The sequence below is a fragment of the Sinocyclocheilus grahami genome, unplaced genomic scaffold, assembly GCF_001515645.1.
Source record: "Sinocyclocheilus grahami isolate Dianchi unplaced genomic scaffold, SAMN03320097.WGS_v1.1 scaffold117.1, whole genome shotgun sequence".
NCBI classification, from domain to species: Eukaryota; Metazoa; Chordata; class Actinopteri; order Cypriniformes; family Cyprinidae; genus Sinocyclocheilus; species Sinocyclocheilus grahami.
Window position 1 is genome coordinate 926,535 of NW_015505296.1, and position 23,074 is coordinate 949,608.

The following is a 23,074-nucleotide window of genomic DNA, read 5'->3' on the forward strand; positions in this document are numbered from 1 at the left end:
TTCATATTCTGTGTGGTCAGTTCACAGCAGTGATAGAAATTAATAATTTCCAACCAGTTTTATGGGCATTTTTACCTTTAAGCCATTTTTTTCTAAAAGTATGTACCATCTTTTGAGTCAAATTCTTGCATTTGGGCTGTTACCAAGCAAATGAAATCAGTATCAACTAAATTTATCTTAAATCTTTAGCTGCATTAGAAGTGGCATTTAGATGCATTTACACACTGTTTAATGCAGCTCTGAGGGACATGGAATACTTTAACCTGCATTTACTAATGCATAAATAATGTTTTGATATATTAAACATAAAACATTGAAAACTGATGTTTGAAATTATTTTAAAAATGACCTTAAAAGTACCTTGTATACCTTAAAAGTGCAATTTAAACCGCCAGTAGGTGGCAGCAAGTCACTGTTAAGGGAGTCATTGTGATTGAACCAAATCTTTTAAACGGTTGATTCATTCAGGAACAATACTCAGAGATGCAAAACAGCGCTGTGGCTGTGTTTGGAATGATTTTTGTTGGCGAAATAGAGCAAAAACAGGCAAATGGTGTCTAAAACGTAAGTCTCTTAATATTAACTTCTTGTTTATATTTGTTTCTGTTGTATAAAATCAATATCACATTTGTAATCATGCTGACTTTTGGAGAAAAAAGCGTCACTCTTCGTGTGATATTAACTATATGAAATTATATAAATATATACATTTTCTGCCCCATATCTTGAATTATGTTGAATGCATGAATGCATTTTAATAGACTGATTCATGCAGTGAAAGAACATGCTCTAAATGTGCACGCGCACTAGTCTAAACTACTAAGTTGTATGCGTGCACTCTGTAGGTGTGTTTTGTTTGCTTTTCGCGATATACTCGATAATATCAAATCGCACATCATTAAAACAATTACGATATTATCGCAAACCATACATATCGCACACCCCTATACTGTTTAGATTTTTAAAATGCATTGTCTTCTTATCGATCCACCAGTTCACATTTAAAGCTCCGCATGTTTGCAGGACAAAAACATGGGTCGATTTTTGCATTTGTCTGAAATCTAAACTAAACAACAGTTTTATTGAAAATGCACATTAATTCTCTGCCAGCAGGTGACGCTTTTGGCAGACCTATAACTATTTCCCCGGTAACGGCAGAACACAAAGCAGCGCAGCACCGGACTTTGAATGTGCAGCGCTAATCAAATCACAGCCTTTTGAAGGTTATTCGTCACATTCAGTATATCGCTTTGTTTTTGTCTTTCTGATGTGAGACTTTTATTTTGAAAGATGTGCATGAAAGCTGTTGACACTTTTTTTTTTTTTTCAGTTTAAAGGGGTCCTATTATGCTCTTTTACAAAGTCTTGATTTTTTTGGGGGGGTGTTAGAAAAGGTTCTCATACTAGGTTGTTCGAAAAACATTCTTTTTCACATATTTTACATTATTACAACACCTCTCTCCCAGGTCTGGCATGAACGGCTCGAATAGTTCCAGTATCAAATGAAGGCGAAATGTGCTGTGATTGGTTAGCTGGGCCAGTGTGTGTTGTGATTGGCAGCACTCGGCGCCTGGTCGGGAAATGACATGCCCCTTACCATAGCCGCCTGCGAGCTGCGAGCTTCAGTGTAAATATTGCATCAAAATCAAATCAATTTGAGCACGATTTAAACCTGGATGATTGTAACCACTCTAAGTTTGTCTGCCTTGGGAAAGATAGCATGTCTCCGACATAGTGATAACACTCGTTGCCTTCTCTAGTGCAGCTCAACCAGGTCTCGTCCCATTCGTCGATATTTGTGATATCACAAATCCCGGAAAATATGCGTTGTAGTCCAAACGAATCGTTCGTTGTAGTTTTTGAAAAGTGATTTCTGTTAAATAAAATATCTCTTTTTGAAGTGGACTTTGAACTTTGTAACTTTGCAGCTAACTTTATGCTCAGACAAACAGCAACATTACAGACTAGCTAAAGTTGAAAAAGTGAAAAAGCATAATAGGACCCCCTTTAAGTAAAGACTGCCTGAGAAAAACATGCTGTCCCGATTCAGTATCTGCGGTCAGATGAGATGTTGTCAGGCTTAATGTCATTCTCATTATTCTATCATTATTTTTTTTAACTTGTTATGAATTAAAAAGTCTCCCACCTCAGAAAAATGAACTATCCTGTCCTGTCAGACATTATACTGTGTCTGTCGCACTCTTCAATCGCACGCGCAAATACGGCGGCGCATGCAGTATATAATTTCACTAAAGCGCAAAAGAAACTACGAGCATGCAACGTGTGAAATAAAAGTAAAGTACCAATAAATAGCATAACCGGTACTTCGTGTGTTAGCTGGGAAGGATTTGCATGAAGGTATGATATATATTTTTAAGCAAATTATAAATATATAATTTGCACTTCTGTAGTTCATCTCAACAATTGAACTTCATTTCATTTGATAAATGATTTATATGTACAATGTATTCTCCATTTTTTATTAACTCAAAAACAAACAAACAAAAAAATTATAAATTTAGCTTCCTGTCAGCAATGATTATTTACAGGAAAACAGAATGGGAAAATTTAAGAAATTACCAATTCAGATAACTATAAACAAGTAGCAACTCATGTTATCGACACTTTTATCATATTTACAATTCTTGGGATTATTAGCTTGATTATTATTATTATTAGCTTGAATATCTAGCTTTTCTCTTTTTGAATTAAAAGGAGGACATTGTCAAGAGGCTGAAATATCCTCTCAACTCAAAGTCAAACTCACGCTTTCAGATTAGTCAAAGTCAAGTATTAGTCAATGTCTTTAATGACAGATGATATGAACAGCCTTCGTATAAGATTATACTGATTATTCTTGAGTTGCTCTTTCTTTCTTTTTTTTTCTTTTTCGAATATTTGTTTCACCTCTACCAATATGAAAATGCCAGAAACCTTTAGTAAATCAGGCCCCATGTGTCCAAGATGTAAGACTTTGCAACCCCTCAGGGAGGAGGACTTTTGCATCTCATGTTAAGAGGACAGTAGTACATACGTGTATGTGTGCGTGTGAGGAGCGTGTTTTGCATGAAGTTTTAAGCGTCTGTGAGGCACTTTTTCTTTTGCAGCCTTTCTAGTGTAACTCGCTGTAATTGGGTCAGTGGAGAGTTGGAGCGACTGGTCTCTGGTGCTTTATATTGCCCTCTGAGATGTAAAACTTTCATGAGTCCCCCCACCATGGGAATAGTGCCACCCTCATTGTTATTTATAAATGTATCCATTTTGCTACTACATGCTTTTTTTCTCTCCCTATAAGTCTAGGTCTCTTCCAGTGCATTAAAGGCACAATTGATGAGGACCAAGTCGGTGAAATATTCAGGTGCGCCATTACACACATCACAAACACACACTTCATAAGGAAGACATCAGTGTGGCTTGAAACAGGAGTTTAGATTCTAATCACACTTGACTTTGACATGTTAGCAGTATGACTGCAGTCGTGTCTCACCAAGCTCAGTTATGATCGGGATGTTTGATCCCGTGGTGATGGATGCCTGCCGCACTAAGCCGTGCACTGGACTGTTATCTGGAGATGACCTATCCATCCCCGGAGGTGTGAAACCTGGAAGAGAAAGAGGAAAACGACTGTCACATTTTACTCTGCTTATGGTGCCAAAACAGATTCAAGGATTGCAATGGTGACCAAACCAGTAGCATAACAGTCAGCCAATACAAATGAGATTTTATTTGTATAATGCTAAATGTAGAGAACATATTGCAGAGTTTGTGGTGTCAGGATACCACATGCTAGTCTAAAACAGTGAAATATAGATCCTCCACTTTTAAGGGTCAGCTCAGGCATATTTAGCATTTGCTGCCTTCCATCAACTAGCAGGTATAAATTTTATATGCTGTTCATTTTGTTACCATAAAAGTGGTGAAGTGGATCCTGAAAACCTTTTATGTGAAATGCCATGAAATACAAGCAGGAGTGACAAGAGTATGAATTCACATGACTTGACACTTTTGCATTTCCTCAAGCTGACAAGTAAACACTTTAAATCAGTAATGCTATATGCATAATGCATTGGCCCTGTTTTGACATCCATCGACTGAAGAAAAATGCAAGCGTATAGTTTTTACAGTGACAAACATAATGCAGGGAAAAGATTCAGGTCACAAAGTTTTCAAAGGGCTGCAGGATTCTGAACAGGGGTTATCCTTTTCAATGGGGAAGTTCAATAGACTAGCTCTCTCTGTAGCTCTAAACAAAAGAATAGAAAAACAGAGAGACTGTTTTAAGACTTTGTTTTAAATGTGCAGAGAATAATCCCATCTCCTGTTTTGTTTATTGTGAGGACATCAGATATGCAGTGACAGTCAGTGTCGACCATGTGGCATACTGAAAAGCATTTTTGCTTCAGCTGTGTGAAATGCCATGAAATACAAGCAGGAGTGACAAGAGTATGAATTCACATGACTTGACACTTTTGCATTTCCTCAAGCTGACAAGTAAACACTTTAAATCAGTAATGCTATATGCATAATGCATTGGCCCTGTTTTGACATCCATCGACTGAAGAAAAATGCAAGCGTATAGTTTTTACAGTGACAAACATAATGCAGGGAAAAGATTCAGGTCACAAAGTTTTCAAAGGGCTGCAGGATTCTGAACAGGGGTTATCCTTTTCAATGGGGAAGTTCAATAGACTAGCTCTCTCTGTAGCTCTAAACAAAAGAATAGAAAAACAAAGAGAGACTGTTTTAAGACTTTGTTTTAAATGTGCAGAGAATAATCCCATCTCCTGTTTTGTGTATTGTGAGGACATCAGATATGCAGTGACAGTCAGTGTCGACCATGTGGCATACTGAAAAGCATTTTTGCTTCAGCTCATAAATAAGAGCAATTTGATACCAATAAACAAGAGTAAGAGTACTGTTGATTGTACTTTGTTTTAAATAAATACATTGGTATTTTGCACTATAAAGCATCTAAACAATTAAATGACTGCATATACTTGCAAGAATATTCTGATATTTATCAGAATTTGCTCATATTCTGTCATAACCAGATTAAGACAATATTCTGATCTCTGGAACCAAATACCTGGTTACAGTGCCAGTATTAAGCAGAATTTTGGGTCAGAATATTAGATACCCACTGAAACTAGTGATAATTTCATTAACAAAATCAGTTTTTTATGGCTAGGAGATGAAAATGTCAGTGACATCATTAAACATTATATGTGACTGTATCAACAAACAATATTGTTGACCAAAAAAAGGACTAAATAGATTAAAAAAAATACAAACTTTACTGGTTACTGAATAAATGGTTACACAATACAAAACCTTTTTTGTTGTTTAAAAAAAAGTCATGAATATAATTTGAAACTATTGGAATTAATATTAGGAATATCACTGTTTCAGCTTTTGACATTTACCAATTTTCATAATGTAGAAAGTGTGTTTATATATCTGATAATATAATAAATCAGGACAATCAACAACCTTGATCAGTAATAATCATTTTGATAAAAAATTAATTGTGATTATAATTTTGAACCATTATGCAGCATGACTAAATTGACTTTCAATTGACTAAAACTAGACTAAAATTCCCAGACTTTTAGTCAACATTGACATTTAATTTAACAAAGGGGGGGGAAAAATGTATATATACACTATTATCTAAAGCCTAAGCACATTTCACTTGGTCTCGTGCAACTTTTATTGTTGCACATCGATTACACTCCATGAAGTTATGCGCCCTCCACACAGACATGCACACACACCTTAAAGTCATGCTCTAAATTCTGCCTTGTGTTGTAGTTTTCAATGGTAATGCATTATGTAGCTTGGACTTTGTGTACTTTATTTAAAAAAAAAACCCTAAAGCACTGCTAGTAGTGCCCTGTGTAGTACTTTCTCCTGGCAAAAGGCTAGCTGATTTATTCAATAACACCTTCTGAACAAGTTTAACAAGCCCCACTGAAACAGTGAGGTGCTAAGGGCAATAATATTTATCAAGATGATGTGATATGATGTAATTTGTTAAACCTGTATTTCATAGAGATTTCAATATGATCAGTTTTTAAATGCATTTATATATAGATTCTTCTGCCTTAAAGACAATTAAATTATGATGTTTAATTATGTAACATTACTAAGAATCATAATAAATAACTATATGCCCAGTTGGAACTACAAACTGAAAGAAAAATGTGAATCATTTGTTATTTCTATCGCTGCAAAAGTTTACTTGGGAATAATCTGAGAACAAGAAAACTGTTCTTTGTGAGATAAAATATGTTCTAATACGCTCAGTGTTAATTAAATAAATCTTTATTACACACCATTGCTCGGCTGTTGATCATGCCAGATGTTGAGTTAAATTAATTGAGAGCGTAGTAATGACCAAGCCCACATGGAATCTGTGCACAGATTTCCACAGAACTAGAAATGCCCATCAGTCACAAATTTCTACACATCCCCTGCCACTCCTGCAATTTTATTTAATAATTCAGCTAAATTGATTATGCTTTCAGTAACCAATAAGGGTGTAGTACTCTCAACACTTGATACACTTTCCAATGTTTAAACCCACAGAATTCCCCAAAATCAGCACAGACACTGCAAACAGATTCCTTCAAGGTCTGATAATGACCTATTCTTCAACAGTATAATTAAAAGCTATTATTCTCCACAGAGGGATGAGCTCTTCCTCAACTCTACACACCATTCAGCATGAACATTTCATCTGAAAGCTGTCATTTTGACGTTTTAAATCCATCTTTCTATGCAAAAAAGTGGATACTCAATAATGGTTTAAATGTTAATTGTTGTGGGCCAGCTTGTGTGGTGTGTGTAATTTACGTAATGAAGAGCAGCTGAGAAAGTGAAGCTGCTGATTTGTACAGTCTGTTTAATGATGATGAATCCTGATGGGCACAAGAGGATTACATGTTTATCTGAATGCATAAACAATCTGTTCGAGTCAATTTGTCGGCAAACAAATCTGCCGCGGTCCAGCAATTGGAGGCAAATACGCAATCGGCACAAAAACGTTAGGGAGGCTTTTTTTCAGAGCTGTGATTACAGGATATAATAGACTTGCTCAGAATTGCATGAATATTCTAATAATGAACATACATATGCATGAAACAGAAATTCTGAAATTTTGTTTCTTATTTAATGTTTGCATAAAGTGTCTAAATGACTGATTTATTGTGTTTCTTAATGCACAAACATATGTCATGCTTTTATTCTTTAGTAATTGATGTCCTCCCTTGTTTTATCTAATCATTTGCGCAGATAATTGGACCTTGTTGTCTTTGAAAGCACATAGTAGATGACTGTTTTCACAGTCTAAAGCTCTTGAGGAGTATTCTCTATGCACTGAAGTATTCTTGGCCACTCCTTACCTTGGGAATTAGCCTGCAAGACCCCAATGCTGTCATCAAACTGCATAGATTTGATGTTAAGAGTTGCCAAGATGCATTCCTTGTCCTGCAGTGAAGCATCGTCGATATTGTTCTGATTGGCTGACAGGATAACGCACATGTCACAGAGGTTGATGTTGACGGCCCTTAAATCAGCTCGACTTAATGGTGTACCCTTAAGCGGAGAGAGAGAGGAAAGAGGAAGAAAGGGAAAAACAAATTAAAGACGGCAAAGGAGCTCAGGGAAATTAGTTAACAAGTATTTACTTTTCTAAAGGCAGTGACATTCAGCTGATCTAACTATGTGCTGAGGGAAGAAAAGATGTAGTCTAATCTAAAAGGCTAGCCTTTGCTGACGGCAGCTTTTTGGCTGTGTTTTTCATACACAGTCAAGTCAATGCTAACAAGCACTAAAGCAGGAAGCAAAGCCTGAGATTCACACGGCCAAGAGAAACCTGCTGTCAGAACATCAACACTTGAAATCAAATTGTGTTGGCACTTTTCAATACAAAAAGCTGGTAATGTCTTACTCCTTCAGTCACATGAATACATAACATTTACAGATATCTTTTTTTCTCCAAGTGTAAAAACTCTATGCTCATTTTCAATGCGTGTACTCACAGGTAAGATGGAGACTTTGGGGAAGTTGTGAAGGGTTTCCCACTCTCTTCTCAGATAATCTAATGAGCCCACAAATACGATGGGCTTTAGCTCGTGGTAATGGAAGTTGCTTGCTCTCAAAGGCATCACCAAGTTTCGAAGCCCCACTAAAGCTGACGTGACATCTCCAAATATACAGACTACTACATGTCCACTTAAAACCGTCATGGAGGCCTCGCTGCGTGTCTGTGATGAAAAAGCCAGAAACAAACACAACAGTTACAATCTCATCAGCAAGAATGGAATACGAGCTCATCTATTGCCATCCATACAAAAACAACTTGAGCTGCAGGAGTAGTGTATATATTGTTTAAAATGAAAAAAGGACAGAAATTGTACATGCTGTATTTAACTGATTGAAATTTAATCACATAATAGCAATAAAGTATAATAGCACCATATGGAATTGTGAGAAAAAGCACATTAAACAGCAATAATAATTAAAGAGAGGAAACAATATCATTATAGAAAATGGCAACAGCATTTATGCATGTTCAAGCACATTATCATGAGTAAAAAACATCTGTTTAGGACTTCACTCGAAATTCAATTCATTTAGTAAAAGCAAATATATACTTACCCACAAAATAATTATCATATTATTATCAAATAATAATCATTATATTCTTACACTTTGGTTCATTGTGCACAAGGCAAATAATACACAACATGAACAAAAAGGTTTGGGATGTTTTTCATTACTTTCATGATAGGGGAAAAATACAATGCACTTGCTGAAAATTGCATACCTATTCTAATAATAAGCATAGATATGTAAGTTCACTGTGCAAAAAAGACAATAGCAAAATTAATTTTACACTTCTCAAACATTTAAAAGTTTACTTGTGTACACTGAGGAGTCAGTGATGTCTGTAAAATTGTGATTCCCTAATGTAAAACACTAAAAATTATTCATATTTTATATTTAAAAAAATTATATATATATATATATACACAGTAGTAAACATTTAACATTTGAAGTGAATCAAAAACGTTCATCAAAGTTGTCCTAAGACCAGAACAAATTTTGGTTTTAGGACAACTTTGATGAAAGGTTTTGATCCACTTCAAATGTTGACTACTGTACCCAGCTATGGAGTTTTTGTCTCTGTAGAGAACATTATATTTTAGTGAATTTCTCTGAGACCTCACATGTCACAGTTTTAAGTCTGGATGTCCTGTACAGAGCTAAGAGAACATTCAGGGCTTTTCAGAGATACCAAATGTTTGGAAGTTTCTCCATCGTCACTCCCTCTGCTTGGTCTTTAAAAATGGCTGAATTTAGTGATAAAATTGTACATCCTTATGGAAATATTCTTCCCCGCGTTGTTGCTCTGATTTATTTAGGGTGATGTATCATAGTGCAATACTGCATGAATATTATAGGATGTTAATAAAAATATGTCATTATGCCACTTACAGTTCTTAAAGAGAGTTAATTTGATCAATTCTGGGGGGAAAAAAAATCTTGTGACAAGGTGGTGCTTGGATGTTCTTGTCTGATCAAAGATAGTACTTAACCTGAAAATTTAGTAAAACACTTTTAAGAGACATTAAAAGTGGGATTAACACTGCAATTAAAAATGCACTGTACCTACCAGAATGACCTTCTCAATTTCTTTGGATGGACACCAGTGAAACATTCCAGTAGAGTCGTATCTTTTCACATTAGCATCCATGTTCTCAATCTGCTCATTTCCCGGAATGAGCAGAGGGTCATGTCTGAAATAGAGCATAAGGAGGAGAAAACGTGTAAGAAGAAAACATGTACGCTTGCCATTATTTGCAAATGCAGGTTAGCAAAAAAAAAAAAAAAAAGTGACAGTGGGAATTTATCTTCTGGGCTTAATTGTGACATTTGTCAAAGGACAAACTTTCAGCACATCTCACCAGACGTCTATTGACAATAAATAAGCAGTAAACAGGCCTGTGCTGACATGGCTTGTCATTGTCAGATTGAATTTGTGCATTGGACTCCTTCATAACGGCAGCTCTCTCCGGGCTGCCAAGAATGCGGAGTCATCAAAGCGTCCGCACCGGTGACAGCACTGGAGTGGAAGAGCTGGAGCCGGAGCACTTCAGTGACTGAGTGGCACCAGAATGGAACACCAATTACCGGCTTTTACTCCGCATCGCTCCTGACGTGATGCGTCCAACGGTAAAAGCTTTAACAGAGCTGCACTTTAAATATTTTAGGAATTTGCCCAATCACATTTTGCTCCCCCAAACTGAAGGCCATTAATGTTTCAGCAGTGTGTCTCGTCCAAACAGGCTAACCTATATCAGCACGTCCTGCAGAAGCTGATCTGTGGGGCATGCTGACCGTGAAAGAAGTGTCAGCACTCAGGTACAGCTCGCATTCAACCCCTCTTGAAAGCTTTCTAAACAGCTCAGTAGCAGAACTATACAACTGAAAAGCTGAATTCACACACTAAACGTGTGGCCATGATCATTTGATGCCTGTTCTGGGGTTGTTTGGTATGAATAGCAACTCAGAAAATTGTCGAATGTCGTTTTGAGCTTGTTATAGTTATTGCTTGTTTTGAGCTTGTTACAATTTGATTTATCAGTAGTATTCATTCAATTAAACGGCATGCGTCGTTTAATATGCTCTATACAATATATATATATATATATATATATATTACAAAAAGTCAGCCATTTGTTGCCCAATTTTATGCAGATTAAATTTATTGCCTTAGAATTGTCCAATAATTGTGAATTATAAAAAAAACAACTAGGGATGTGTGATACATATATTAAATATTCACAATATATTTGCAACGATTTAGTTGACAATATAAATTCATTATTATTGCAATGATTTTGAATGTCTAATTGTTTGGCCATCATATTTCCTAACGAAATTTTGCGATCCCTGTAAAAGCTGTGAAAATGAACATTCAAGCACAAAAAAGGGTGATGTCTCAATAGGCATTGTTTTATTTGCTAAGAAATAATAATGATATACTGTAGTAAAATAAAAATGACTTAAGTGCTGTACAACTACTGGTACAACATACAGTGAAGTTCATATACTGATATCATATACTGATATAAAAGTAACAAAAAACTATTATCTTTTTTTTTTTTTTTTGCGCTGTTGACCCAGAGTCATTTCTATGTGCTACGTGTTTGTATTTTAATAAAGTTATGTCATAATCTGTCTCCCCCAGTGACACTTGAATTAATACTCCACTTTTTCTGATGGCAGTTTTTGAGAGAAACCACAGAACTCTTGTAAATGCAAAAAACTGTCAACTAAAACCCACCGTGCAGCATGTTACCGGGCCAGAGACAGGCCAAAAAGGCTGGCTTTGAGGAAATGGCCTCGGGGCAGACAACAAAGCCCCATCTCTGAGACGTGGCTGCAGGGGAACATGCTCTCTCAGAGTCTGCTCGACCCAGCTATTGTTAATAATATTATCCACAGATTAACAGCCATTTACAAAGGTTTTTTTTTTAAAAACCAGTCCTGTCTGATAATGACAGGAGATGATTTTGTTATATAATGTATTAATCATACACATGATTAATATATGAAACCGCTCCGGGAGGGTGGATTTACTGTATAACACTTCTTACAAAGATCTGAAGCTTATGTATAAAAGACGTTCAATAAATTACAGGATTTATCAATGCAATGAATAGCTATTTATTCATTAACATCAGGGTGTATTATTTTATCTTATGCATGTGATGTAATTTAACTGACCATGCCTGTTATGCCTTGTTCTGTAACATGCTGTAATTAACACAACACTAAATGAGGTTTGTAAATTGCATTAGCCCCTTGTTAATCACTCTAATAATGAATGATGGGACCTCTGCTTCAGCTTCCATATTTGCATAACTTCAGATAATATCCTGGAAAATTTATTTACATCTAAAATAACTGCACTGACATCTGAAGCCAAATTTCAAATTCAACTACTGCATGTACAAAATTCAACAATGGATGTGTGGTAGTAAAAAAGTGCAAATTCTGGTCATATTACAAACCTCATAATTATTGTTTTTCTCTTTTTCTCTCTAACCTTCCTAAGCAGGTTAATTCAGTGACACAGTTCTCTGACACACCGTTTCGACTGTGTTTGATTGCTAAAATATCACATCAGAAATGTGTCAATTAGCATGCATGCATGAGATGACATCAGGCTGTGTGGAGGTACTAATAACAGTGAAAGCATTTAGTGCTTTTACACCCCGACTGAATTTTTCATTATGTGGCGTGTGTTTCACCACTCACTCTGCGGACCTCTGTCATTTCAATCTCCCTTCAGTATACTGACTGGTGTAGTGCACCTCTGCCAAGATAACTATCTCTCACCCGCTGTCAGAGTCGCCTGCCAGTCACAAGCACAATCCACCGGTCCACACCACTCCAGAATAAAATCTGACATTACTCACTGCTGCTAGGAAACCCAACAAATACATTGTGACTTCCCACAATTAGATGCGTTGTGTCTCCTTTGAAGCGTTTAAGTGTGATATTGTTATTGCATTATATTTCAGATATTCTAAATAAGCTTTTTTTAAATATATATTTACACAACTGGTCAAAATTGTGGAATTATTACGTTTTTTATATTTATTTATTACAAAAATATCTATATTTTAAATATATATTTTAAAATGTAATTTATTCCTGTGATGCAAAGCTGAATTTTCAGCAGTCATTACTCCAGTCTTCAGTGTCACATGCTCCTTCAGAAAGTTGCTGCTTAATTATTATTGGCACATTTTATTAATTTTGAAAATAGTTTTTGCTGCTTAATTTTTTGGAAATCATGATACATTTTTAGGATTATTTGATGAACAGAAAAAAAATCAAACGAACATCATTTATTTGAAATAGATTTTTTTGTAACATTATAAATGTCTTTACTGACACTTATGTTCAGTTTAATGAATCCTTGCTGATTTATTTCTTTTTTCATTTTACTTAGCCCAAACATTTGAATGGTTGTGCATCACGGTTTCAAAAGCAAACACTGTTTTGAACATTTATAATAAGAAGAAATGCACTAAATCAGCATATTAGAATGATTTCTGAAGGATCATGTGACACTGAAGACTGGAGTAATGACGCTGAAAATTCAGCTTTGACATCATAGGAATAAAACACATTTTAAAATATATTAAAATAGAAAACATGTATTTTAATAATATTATTTTAATGTTATTCTGTAATAATATTTCACAATATTACTGTATTTATTTTGTCAAATAATCAAAAACTGTAGCCTTGATGACTTTTCAAAGTTTTGAACATTGGTGCACCTTCCACTTGATTTCATTTTTGCAAAGAACCAAGCCAAAAACACTCAGTTTAAACAGACATTTAATCTGAAAACAAAAGGCTTGGAGTAGGAAACTACCAGGTACCGTAAGCGAGACAGAAAGTTCTCCATTTAATTGGTATGTCCAGAGGAGCGTCCTAGACATGCATTTGGGGAAAGAGAGAGCAAGAGAGAACAGAAGTTGAGAGCCGGGAGAGCTGCTTTTCAAACAGCGTTCAGCTATTCCAGCGCATCACTCGGCAGTCACTGGCTCCCCGAATCCCTCACCAGCAGCCTATGAAAGCAGCTCCTCGCTTTGAAAATTTTCCCTATCATGCAAACTGACAAAGGCATGCTTTTCAAAAACCCACAGCCAATCTGTTGATCATTATTTATTTACGACGGCCTGGAGGCGCAGAAGCCTGTAAAAACCATACTTGATATGGTATACGCTGGCTGTTTTTCCCTTTCCTGCTTGTTGAATAAAGTATCCCTAAGGCTCCCTCAAACAATCGCTTTTCAATGTGGATAAAACACACCTAGTAAAGGTGAGGTATTTAATGTATGTTGTAATATATTGAAAAGGAGGGCACAGGTTGAAGGAGTCAACGGGTCTGTCTTTGGTAATTTTGATGTTTCGCTGCAGGGCTTTGGCTTGAAAAAGCTTACACCTAGAACAGAGGACCTGTCATCCAGTACCCAAGAGCCAGCTGAACACACAGGCACCCCTAAAGCACAGAAAACTTTGACACCGCTTTGAAGCTTTTCAAAACAGGGTAAATAACTCCCAAGAATTATTATCACTTGTAGATCAAAGAGTCGATGCATACATTACATGGCAAACGGGGACCTTCAAATCTGCTCAGAAAAACAGTTTTGTGCTGTAAGTTAAGGAATAAAAACCAAAGATCCTTCTGAGCAATCGCTGAAAGCTATTTTTTTTCATTCCACTCGCAGTTTATTGTTTAAAACCGAGAGCGAAAAGAAACAATTGAACATTGATCATTTTCACTTGGAAAGCAGACTAAAGGGCGAGATCCTCTGCAGGGCTGACAGTTTACGGTATGTAAAATTCGACATAATTGCTTCTTTTGGGGGGGGATTCATGTTGGAGACCTCTGTCTGGGGTACTTATTATAAGCTACAGCGAAATGCCTTGTGGGTGGCACACAAATGAAAAATAAATATTTTGTTAAATAAAACAAAACAATATTACTTTACATATAAAAATGAAAAGTTAAATAAAACAAAAATTCCCCCATTTTATTTAATTTATAATACAATATAAAAAATTTTTTTTTTTAATTACATTGAAAAAAAAATGTAAATTGCTGTTTTATGTAACTAATTTTAATTAAATGTTACATTTTACAACTATTACTACAATATGTAAAAAAATTAATTAAATATTACATTGAAGAAATCAATAAAACTACTATGTGTCATGTAAACATGTTAATTAAAAAGTTAAATATTACTATAATTGCAATAATAAGCCTGCATCATAAAATGGCATTATATACTAACTGAAAGAATGTGACCGACTGCACTAAATTACAAAAACAAAATATTGAAATACAAACATGCATAGAGTCAAGCATGTTGGCTATCACTTTGCAGAAAGTTGTCCTGTTCTCTAAACCTTCAGCAACACTTTCTCACTTGACGATGTGCAACGGAGGGCATTGTCTCTGCTATTTTTACAACCTCTGCATAAACGTCTCCTGGACACATGGGCGAAAAGCAAGTCCTTTTATCAGTCTAAATCAATTAGCAGCATTCTAATTCCACCAGACAGGATGAAAGGAAGGTAATATTTGAATTCATTTTTGATTGCAATGATACGTTTCACATATGGCCTTAAGTACGAAGAACACGCCTCACAGGGGTTCCCACAATAGACGAAGAGCCCTGAGGCTAAGTAACCATGCTGGCGTCTCTGATTGGTTGGCACCGTCATTAGTGCCACCACTGTTTAAGAACTACATGTGGACGGGACTGGGGGTAGATGACAGCTGAGACTTTAAAGCAAGAGTATTTTTCAAACAGCTTTTCATAGCTGCTTTCATGACAGAAATATTTCAGCTCTATCATTAACCGCTGACAGGCTGACAGCTCAAACGCCTTGGCCTGAAAGGCCTGCTCTCCACCCTCCTCCTCTCTCTCTCTCTCTCTCCCTCCACACTTTCTTTTTCCTTCTCCATTCCTCCTACTCCCACCATCCCAGAACCATCCGTCCTGTCTCTCCCTCTCTTTCCTTTTGAAGGCTGGAGGGAGCATCTTGAAATCAGTGTCTTACCTCATCATTTTGGGTGAGCAGTTGGGTGAATTCCGCATGCCTCCATTGCGTTGCTTCTTTTTGGGCGACAGTGTTGACGGATGCTCATCTTCGACTGCAAACACATGCAAAGAGTGTCAGACTGTGGACAGCTGGGATTGTAAAGTGTGCTGGAGATGACATATTAAAGAACACAAAAGCCAACACTCAATCAATCATTGCAATAAACACTCAAATCTGTGAAGACCTCCAAAAATAGAAAGAGAACAGTGTTAGTATGGACAAAAGTACACTTAAAGAAGGCAAGTACAGACCTGAAGGACAACCATTAAGTTCTACACCCTGTTTTCCATGAATTTTCTTTTCAAATAGTTGTTTTGAGCGATGTATGTGTGAATTTATTTCAGCCCATATCAAACTCTATTTTCCCTCTCTGTCATTGTTTAGAGGGCATGGGCTTGAGCAATGACAGAGGGGAAGAAAAAAGAAAAAGAAGAGTAATTTGGTGTGTTTTTTAAAATGGATGACTACATGGCAAAATCAATCCTCATCACTCAGAGAGCCGTGAGTGATGGCTCCGCTGTGAGTCTGTCCCCCGTACCACAAGCACTCTCAGCGCTGAACAAGCACCCTGAACTGAGCCTTCTCTTACTGAAACGCCTCTCCAGAAGGACGTTACTGAGGGGCCTGAGTGTTGAGGGCCTGAAGGTTGAGCTGCATCTGAGATGCTATGGATATAGTAAGGTGAAATATTCAAAAACTATAGCTTTGGTTAGTTTACCCTAAAAATATTGTCATCATTTAGTCACTCTCATGTCATTCCAAACCTGTATGACTTGTTTAAGGAACACAACAGGAGAAATTTTAGAAAAATGCGCACGCTTCTGTTTTTCATATGACGACAGCATCAAATTCTGGCCTTCGCATCTAAAGGTGCCATATCAGAATTGAACATGAGCACAAATGAAATTTGTGAGCGATAGAGAAAAACTAAACAACTTAATTTTTATTTATGGTGGTTTAACAGCTTTGGTCACTTTGAAGTGTCACTGTATGGATCAGAAAAGCATTTCTTCAAAATCTCTCCTTTCTTTTTTTTTTTTGGAGAACTGTTCCTTTAAGTTGGGGAGAAAGTGTTCAATATGTTGATAAAAACTATTGAACATTGTCTGTCCTGAAACATTATTTATAATTTCCATGTATACCACAGTACGCGGTGTTTTTTTTTCATGTTATGCATATTATGCATCTTTTTTCTTTTTTTTGTATTTAAGTATGATACCAGATACTGAACACAACATGGTCTGATTTGTATTACAGAGACAGAAACCCAAACTCTATAACACTGCAAGCTTACTTTAGTGTGGCTCTGTTAGAAATTTATCAGCACAGCAAAATATTTTAAAAAATTTAAACAAAAGATGCTGTCTGTGTCTTTACCAAATGCCAGTGCTTGACATTTGCAATTACACTGTGGAAGGAGCAATGTGAGACAGTAATCAACTTTAAAAATATCACTACTGATAAGATGGCGGTGCAGTGGCCCTTTGTTCTGTGTTATGGTTGTTGAGCGAGTGGCCTGGCTGGGCCGGACTGCTCTCTCCTGCCCTTGCTCTTCCAAATTAGGCGGCAGAGATTTACGAGCTACAGTGGTGCCCTTCAGTAAAAGGCTTAACAATGAAATAACTCCACCTGCAACACGGCCATTTCAGCAAGTCTCTGCTTGTTCCAAATTACATTATGGCACTTTTACAACCTCAATCAAAATAGGATCTGCCCACCAAAGTGTGATTGCTGTTCCATACCACGGGCAGCTGTAGCCCTTGTTTTTTTGTGTCTCTGATCAGAACGATTGAGCTAGACATCTGTCTCCTCTTTCTCAGACAGACAATGGACTGATGCCTGCTTTACGGCACAACAGAGATATAATAGAAATTACTAGTTTGTTTCTTTTCATTTATTTTACTATAATTCTAAACACTTTGTAAAATTTGGGGTGTTCATGACAACTGGCTTAGGTTTAAAAGTCTGAGACCACATTGAAAATCTACTTTAAACCTGGAAATAATATGAAATATTTAAGATATGTAATGAAAAAATACATTGGATTAGTTCTAAGTCTGAGACCCATTGAAAATCTAATTTAAAACTGGAAATAAACTGAAAAAAGTCAAATTAATATTCAGAAATAAATAAGGTATGTAATTAAATAAATAAATAAAATTAAAAAGATGTAAATAAAAATATTTTATATATGTAATGAAAAAAATGTCTCATCATTTTTAAAAATAATTTTAATTAGTGGCCTTGGAACCCCACTTTATGTGTAGGCTAGCTATACTGGAACTTCTATACTCCTAACGATGGCAGTTTCGGTTACACACATTACACACACACATTTAGTGTTGGGGCAGGGTGTACATTAGCCACTAGCTACTCTACATGCATGCAGCAGTGACTGCAGGGACCCATGCAGGAGGAAGGGGTTGTCTGCGGTAGCACTGACTAATGCGTCCTAAGGCGCCACCTACAGAGTGTCAGGGTGAGCGTTTAAGACAAGGTGCTGGGACGGTAGCGGTATTTTCCAGGCAGGCTGCGGGCCCGGTTCAGACCAGCCAGGCTGAGTCGTGACTGTGAGGGCGGCGCCGGAGGGAGAAGACTTCCTTTACGGTTATTAACAATGGTATGGCAGGTATGGCAGTCGTGGAGCACTCCACAACCGGCAGCACACTGGGAAGAGTGTTGGGAACAGCCATACTGTTGGCCAGTTTGATCGAGCAGTTTTGAAAAGTCGCTCTAACTTCCTCCTTTACTGTCAAACAGTGCAAGACAAAAGCAATGAGAGATGATTGTGAATTGGGTCAGTGACATATAAGATAAAGAAAAGGAACGTTTAAAAAAAATATATAGTTTAAAACACACGTACACAAGTTATTAGAAAAATGTCTTTGTTGGTTTCATATGGTTTTGAAAAAGTTTTATACTATTTTTTTTTTAGAAAAGTTTAAATTAAATGACTAAAAATTGCATGCTGTGTAAGGTAAATGTATTAACATTTTCTTTACACCTTGAATGTGAGTATGCATATCCTTTACATTATTTTCAAAAAGGTTTTAAATATACTTTGTGTGTTTTTTTTTAATTAACATTAATTATTATCACATACGGATATCATGAAGCTTTTGGGCAGTCACACCACATGACATTTTACAACCTGAACTAAACGTGTCATAAGAAGGTAAAATCATCAAATATTTTAAGAGGCTGTAAATTAAAATCAAATCCCTGGTTAAAAAAATTGTTTTACATAAGATTTACAATTGCTACATAGAAGTGACCTAAAAGCACATGCCATTAGTGCTTCTAAACTAAATACATTATGATTAAAACATTGAAGCATTCATAATTTATCACTGAACTGCATGAGAATCACATAAATATTTAAGTATGAAAATACAAGTTGACATGATTTTCATTGTTGCGCCATTTATTTCCCCCTTCGATTACCATTTACAGACAGATCCACAAATCTGTGTGCCATAAAGGCAACCGCTGCATATTTGAATAATTGACGATGACCCCTCAGTTTTATTAAACACTACTTAACCACTTGGCAAGCACTTTAGGTGAAATGTTCAATATGACATTAGTTTTTCCATTGCTAATAAACATTAATTAATTAGAAGCACTTTCTTCCCCAACTGCTCTGCGACAAGACGGAACAAAGCACGAACATACTATTCCTGATCACCGTCACAATGAATCAAGTCTCAATGCAGGTAGGGATGTGCTCACACAAGGGAACATAGCAATCTCTTTACATTCTGCCTCAATATACGACAAAACAATGTTGAAACAACGTATCTAAAATAAATAATAAATACTTCACACAATCCACGAAAATGTTTAAGCCGCAAAAAGGACCAAAATGACAACAATCTGCAGTCTGACAGACGGGAGTATGTGGTGTGTATAAGGGACTTGGAGTGTTTCACACGGGGCTCACTGCCTGCCATCCCAGCCATAAGACTCCAGCCTAATGCTATCTACATAAAAGGCAAGAGGTTAACCAATATCTGGTGTAAGTGGAAAAGCAGTTCCCGCCCGCTCCCCAAACCTTGCTTAGAGCAATAAATAGATGGTTATTTCTGCCGTCAGCTGCCGCATAGATTTAAAGGCCGCCACAGATAACTCCTGGATTCATCTGGCCCCTGTCAAACACGAGTAGCATTATACAGAGAACATCCGCTGTGGCACTTTCACTGTGGATTTACAGTAATCCAGACGGCAACTGTCCCTTTATGAAATGCAAATCCTGTGACGAGCCACAATTGTGCATTCTTGTCAAGGCCATTGTTAAATTATAGAAAATACATCTGTGAGAAAATGCATTTTAAAACTTTATCTCATTTTATGGCTGCTCTACATAAGTCAATTCGGCATGCACACACTTTTGAAAAATTGTAACATTTGAATCACCTTAAATTCTCCTACGTATTAATAGTATTAGCATAAGATTTTTTTATTATATCTTTTAAAATTATTTTGCAGTTTAAATCATTTTTTTGTCCTCCAGGTTCATAAATATAACAAAAACCATTTACAACGGTTTAAAAATAAATTCTCACTTCAGCCTATCAATTATGCAAATACATCAGGATACATATGAAATGAAATTTAATAGCAATAAAGCTAAAGCTCTCTCAGCATTAGTTGGTGACTCACTTTCCTACAACACATTCAGCTGTGAACCGAACCCCAGACTGCCGCTGCGATCCCATTTTCCCTGGAGTTGCAGCGCCATCTGCTGTTGGTGGCCTCACAATACAGAACAGCATTTCTAGCTCTTCAATCAACCCTTGCAAGGACACAGAGCTCTTTATGCAACATCTGGATTTCATATGGAACCCTCTATTCAGCACCTGACCTTTCTCATGCACATGTTTTAAAGTCGAGCAGCCCCTCTGATGCATTTGACCAGAACCCAGTGCTGAGAAACTGTCATCATGGCCCCCCTTCCCATCAATTCCAAGTAATCTACAGAGAGCTGAGGATGGCAGCTTTTGTGCTGTAATGCAAGTGGGGGTAAAATCAAAAGCAAAGAGCCAAAGCAGGCAGAATGCACGAATGAATGAGGGAATGAGGAAAACAGAAAAGTACACTTACGTGATCTGACATATCCGTTAAACTTGTATTTGGCTGAGGGGAACGCAGAGACCAATGAGAGGATACGGAGAGGAAGAGAGAGAGAATGAGGGTGAGACAGATAGCAGAAAGACAGTATATCACACTCGCACAAGAGCAGAGAGGACGAAAAGTCAAGTTAACAGCAGTTAAAGCAAAGAAGTTGATGAAGATAATTATATAAGCAGGAGATGACTAAAGAAACAAAAAACAAAAGAGATGATTGGTGGAGGGACTGGATTTAAATGAAGCGATGAAAATCAAGCTGCCTGTTCAGTGTTTCCACAGCACGGATCCAAAGACCTATGACGAATATAATGCCCAAATCCGACCAACCTCACAAGGATGATTATGGTATTTGGAGTTTGGTTGGAGAAAAGAACGCTTTGATAAGTCTAAATTTTATCCTTGACACTCAATTTGATGAAAACCAGTGAAACTCATTAAACAGATGTTAGCAATCTCGAGGCTTAAGCAAATAGTTAAACAACAAATTACAGATGTTTCCCATCACATAATTGCTTCTGTAAAAATGAACCGCTGGTCATTTTTGATCGGTAATTGCTATCATGTCAACTGCAGATGAACGCCAAACTGTAGGCATGGCATGCTGGGAGAATCAAGATTATTATATGCTACAAACTTGTGACAAAGCAAACAACATTAGTCATTAATGTGAACAATACTAGAGATAATATGAATTCATATTTAATATTACAATATTTTAAAAGAACTAATATTGCAGATTTTGTTTTAATTAACCTGGAATGCATATTAAGCAGGTAAATAGTTTTAATTTTAATTTCATGTTGACTTTAAGTCATATGTTGCATATCAAACTGTATGTATCCAGGTTTGTTGCAGATAATCATAATGCAGGATATTTTGGATGCATGTAGGCTGCTCTTGTATTGCTGCCCCCATCGTTACAAGTCTCATCTTTCGTTATGAGTACTGTATCTGATGCCATAAAGGTCACGGCGCAGGCCCAGGGCAGGGCGGTGACACAAGCGCTCAAGCAGGGTCCCCGTGCCGGTCCTGGCATATGTCGCTTGCGATCTGCGGGCCCAGGAAGAGTCGGCCGACTCTCTGGCTAGCATCTGTCCTACACGGTGGAGGGGATGACCGGCCCTGCTCCTGCCTGGTGGTAAGGAACTGTCAGGTTGAGTTTCATGACACACCAGCTAAGCTGGAGAAATGAAAATGCAAACATAATTTTCATGTCAGGCTGCATAAGAGCCGACGGTGCTGAGTTCCACCCTGCAAGGAGTGGACAAGATCCACTCTCTGGGCTGCGCCACCCCGCCCCGCCACGATCGTCACGTCCTCGGCAAACTCCATAACCAACCAGAGCAGGCAGGAGGACAGGAAAAAGAGAAGGAAAAAAATCCAAAAAGCCGCAACCCCTCTCAGTGTGCCAGGCGACTGTTGTTTACAAAACAGACATGTCTAAGATTGCCCTGCTGGAAACTTCCTTGTGAAGGCTCAAAACAGGAATTAATACCCTTTGTGATGCCGAGCACCTTGAGAGTCTTTAAAGCTCGTGTAATGAGGGGATAAGTCTCGGCAGGTGGAGCGGAGGGACTGTTATTGTCATTGTAACTTAGAGCGGAGGCAGCTAACTCACTCGTTCAGGATATTTGCTCCCTAAAGCCTGCACTTGCAGCGATAACAAACTCTTCTTAATAGTGTGCAGTGCACCAGAGCTATAATGAGTGCTCCATTGCTCCCTACTCCTTGTCAATGTCTCTCTGGGCTTTGACTGCAGCCAAAGGAGCGCAAGAAAGACATAGTGTCGACTTCTCACGCATCTCATTTTCATACTAATAATTCTTTGTCTGGTTTTGGCATTACCATCCTGAGTGATGCATGCACAGAATCAGAACAAAAATTGCACGAGCGCTGTTTGAGAAAGCACCCATCAGCAAACATTACTTTTGTAAGACAGAGTGCATTTACTGCCACGCGTTTCATGCATTCAGCAAAATTACTGCATCCAGGGGAGTAGTATTTATTTCAGCAATAACTGGGCTACTATAATGTGCAGGTATAAGACCACCATATCATGCCTAGCACAGGGATGTGATGATATTTATGCTTTCGGACACATTTGGGGCATATTTAATATTACAATATTTTAAAAGAACTAATATTGCAGATTTTGTTTTAATTAACCTGGAATGCATATTAAGCAGGTAAATAGTTTTAATTTTAATTTCATGTTGACTTTAAGTCATATGTTGCATATC

The 23,074-nt window shown here is 37.1% G+C and overlaps 1 protein-coding gene across 1 annotated transcript in view; it reads right to left on the reverse strand.

Moving 5' to 3' along the window:
• The window catches only part of LOC107589535 (calcium-activated potassium channel subunit alpha-1-like), a 287,488-nt gene that overhangs the window by 21,113 nt on the left and 243,301 nt on the right, over positions 1–23,074 (reverse strand). Inside the window, 6 exon segments of the mRNA XM_016278007.1 lie at positions 3,488–3,601; positions 7,404–7,596; positions 8,043–8,267; positions 9,680–9,803; positions 15,663–15,756; positions 20,808–20,840. Coding sequence (XP_016133493.1) covers positions 3,488–3,601; positions 7,404–7,596; positions 8,043–8,267; positions 9,680–9,803; positions 15,663–15,756; positions 20,808–20,840 — 783 coding nt within the window.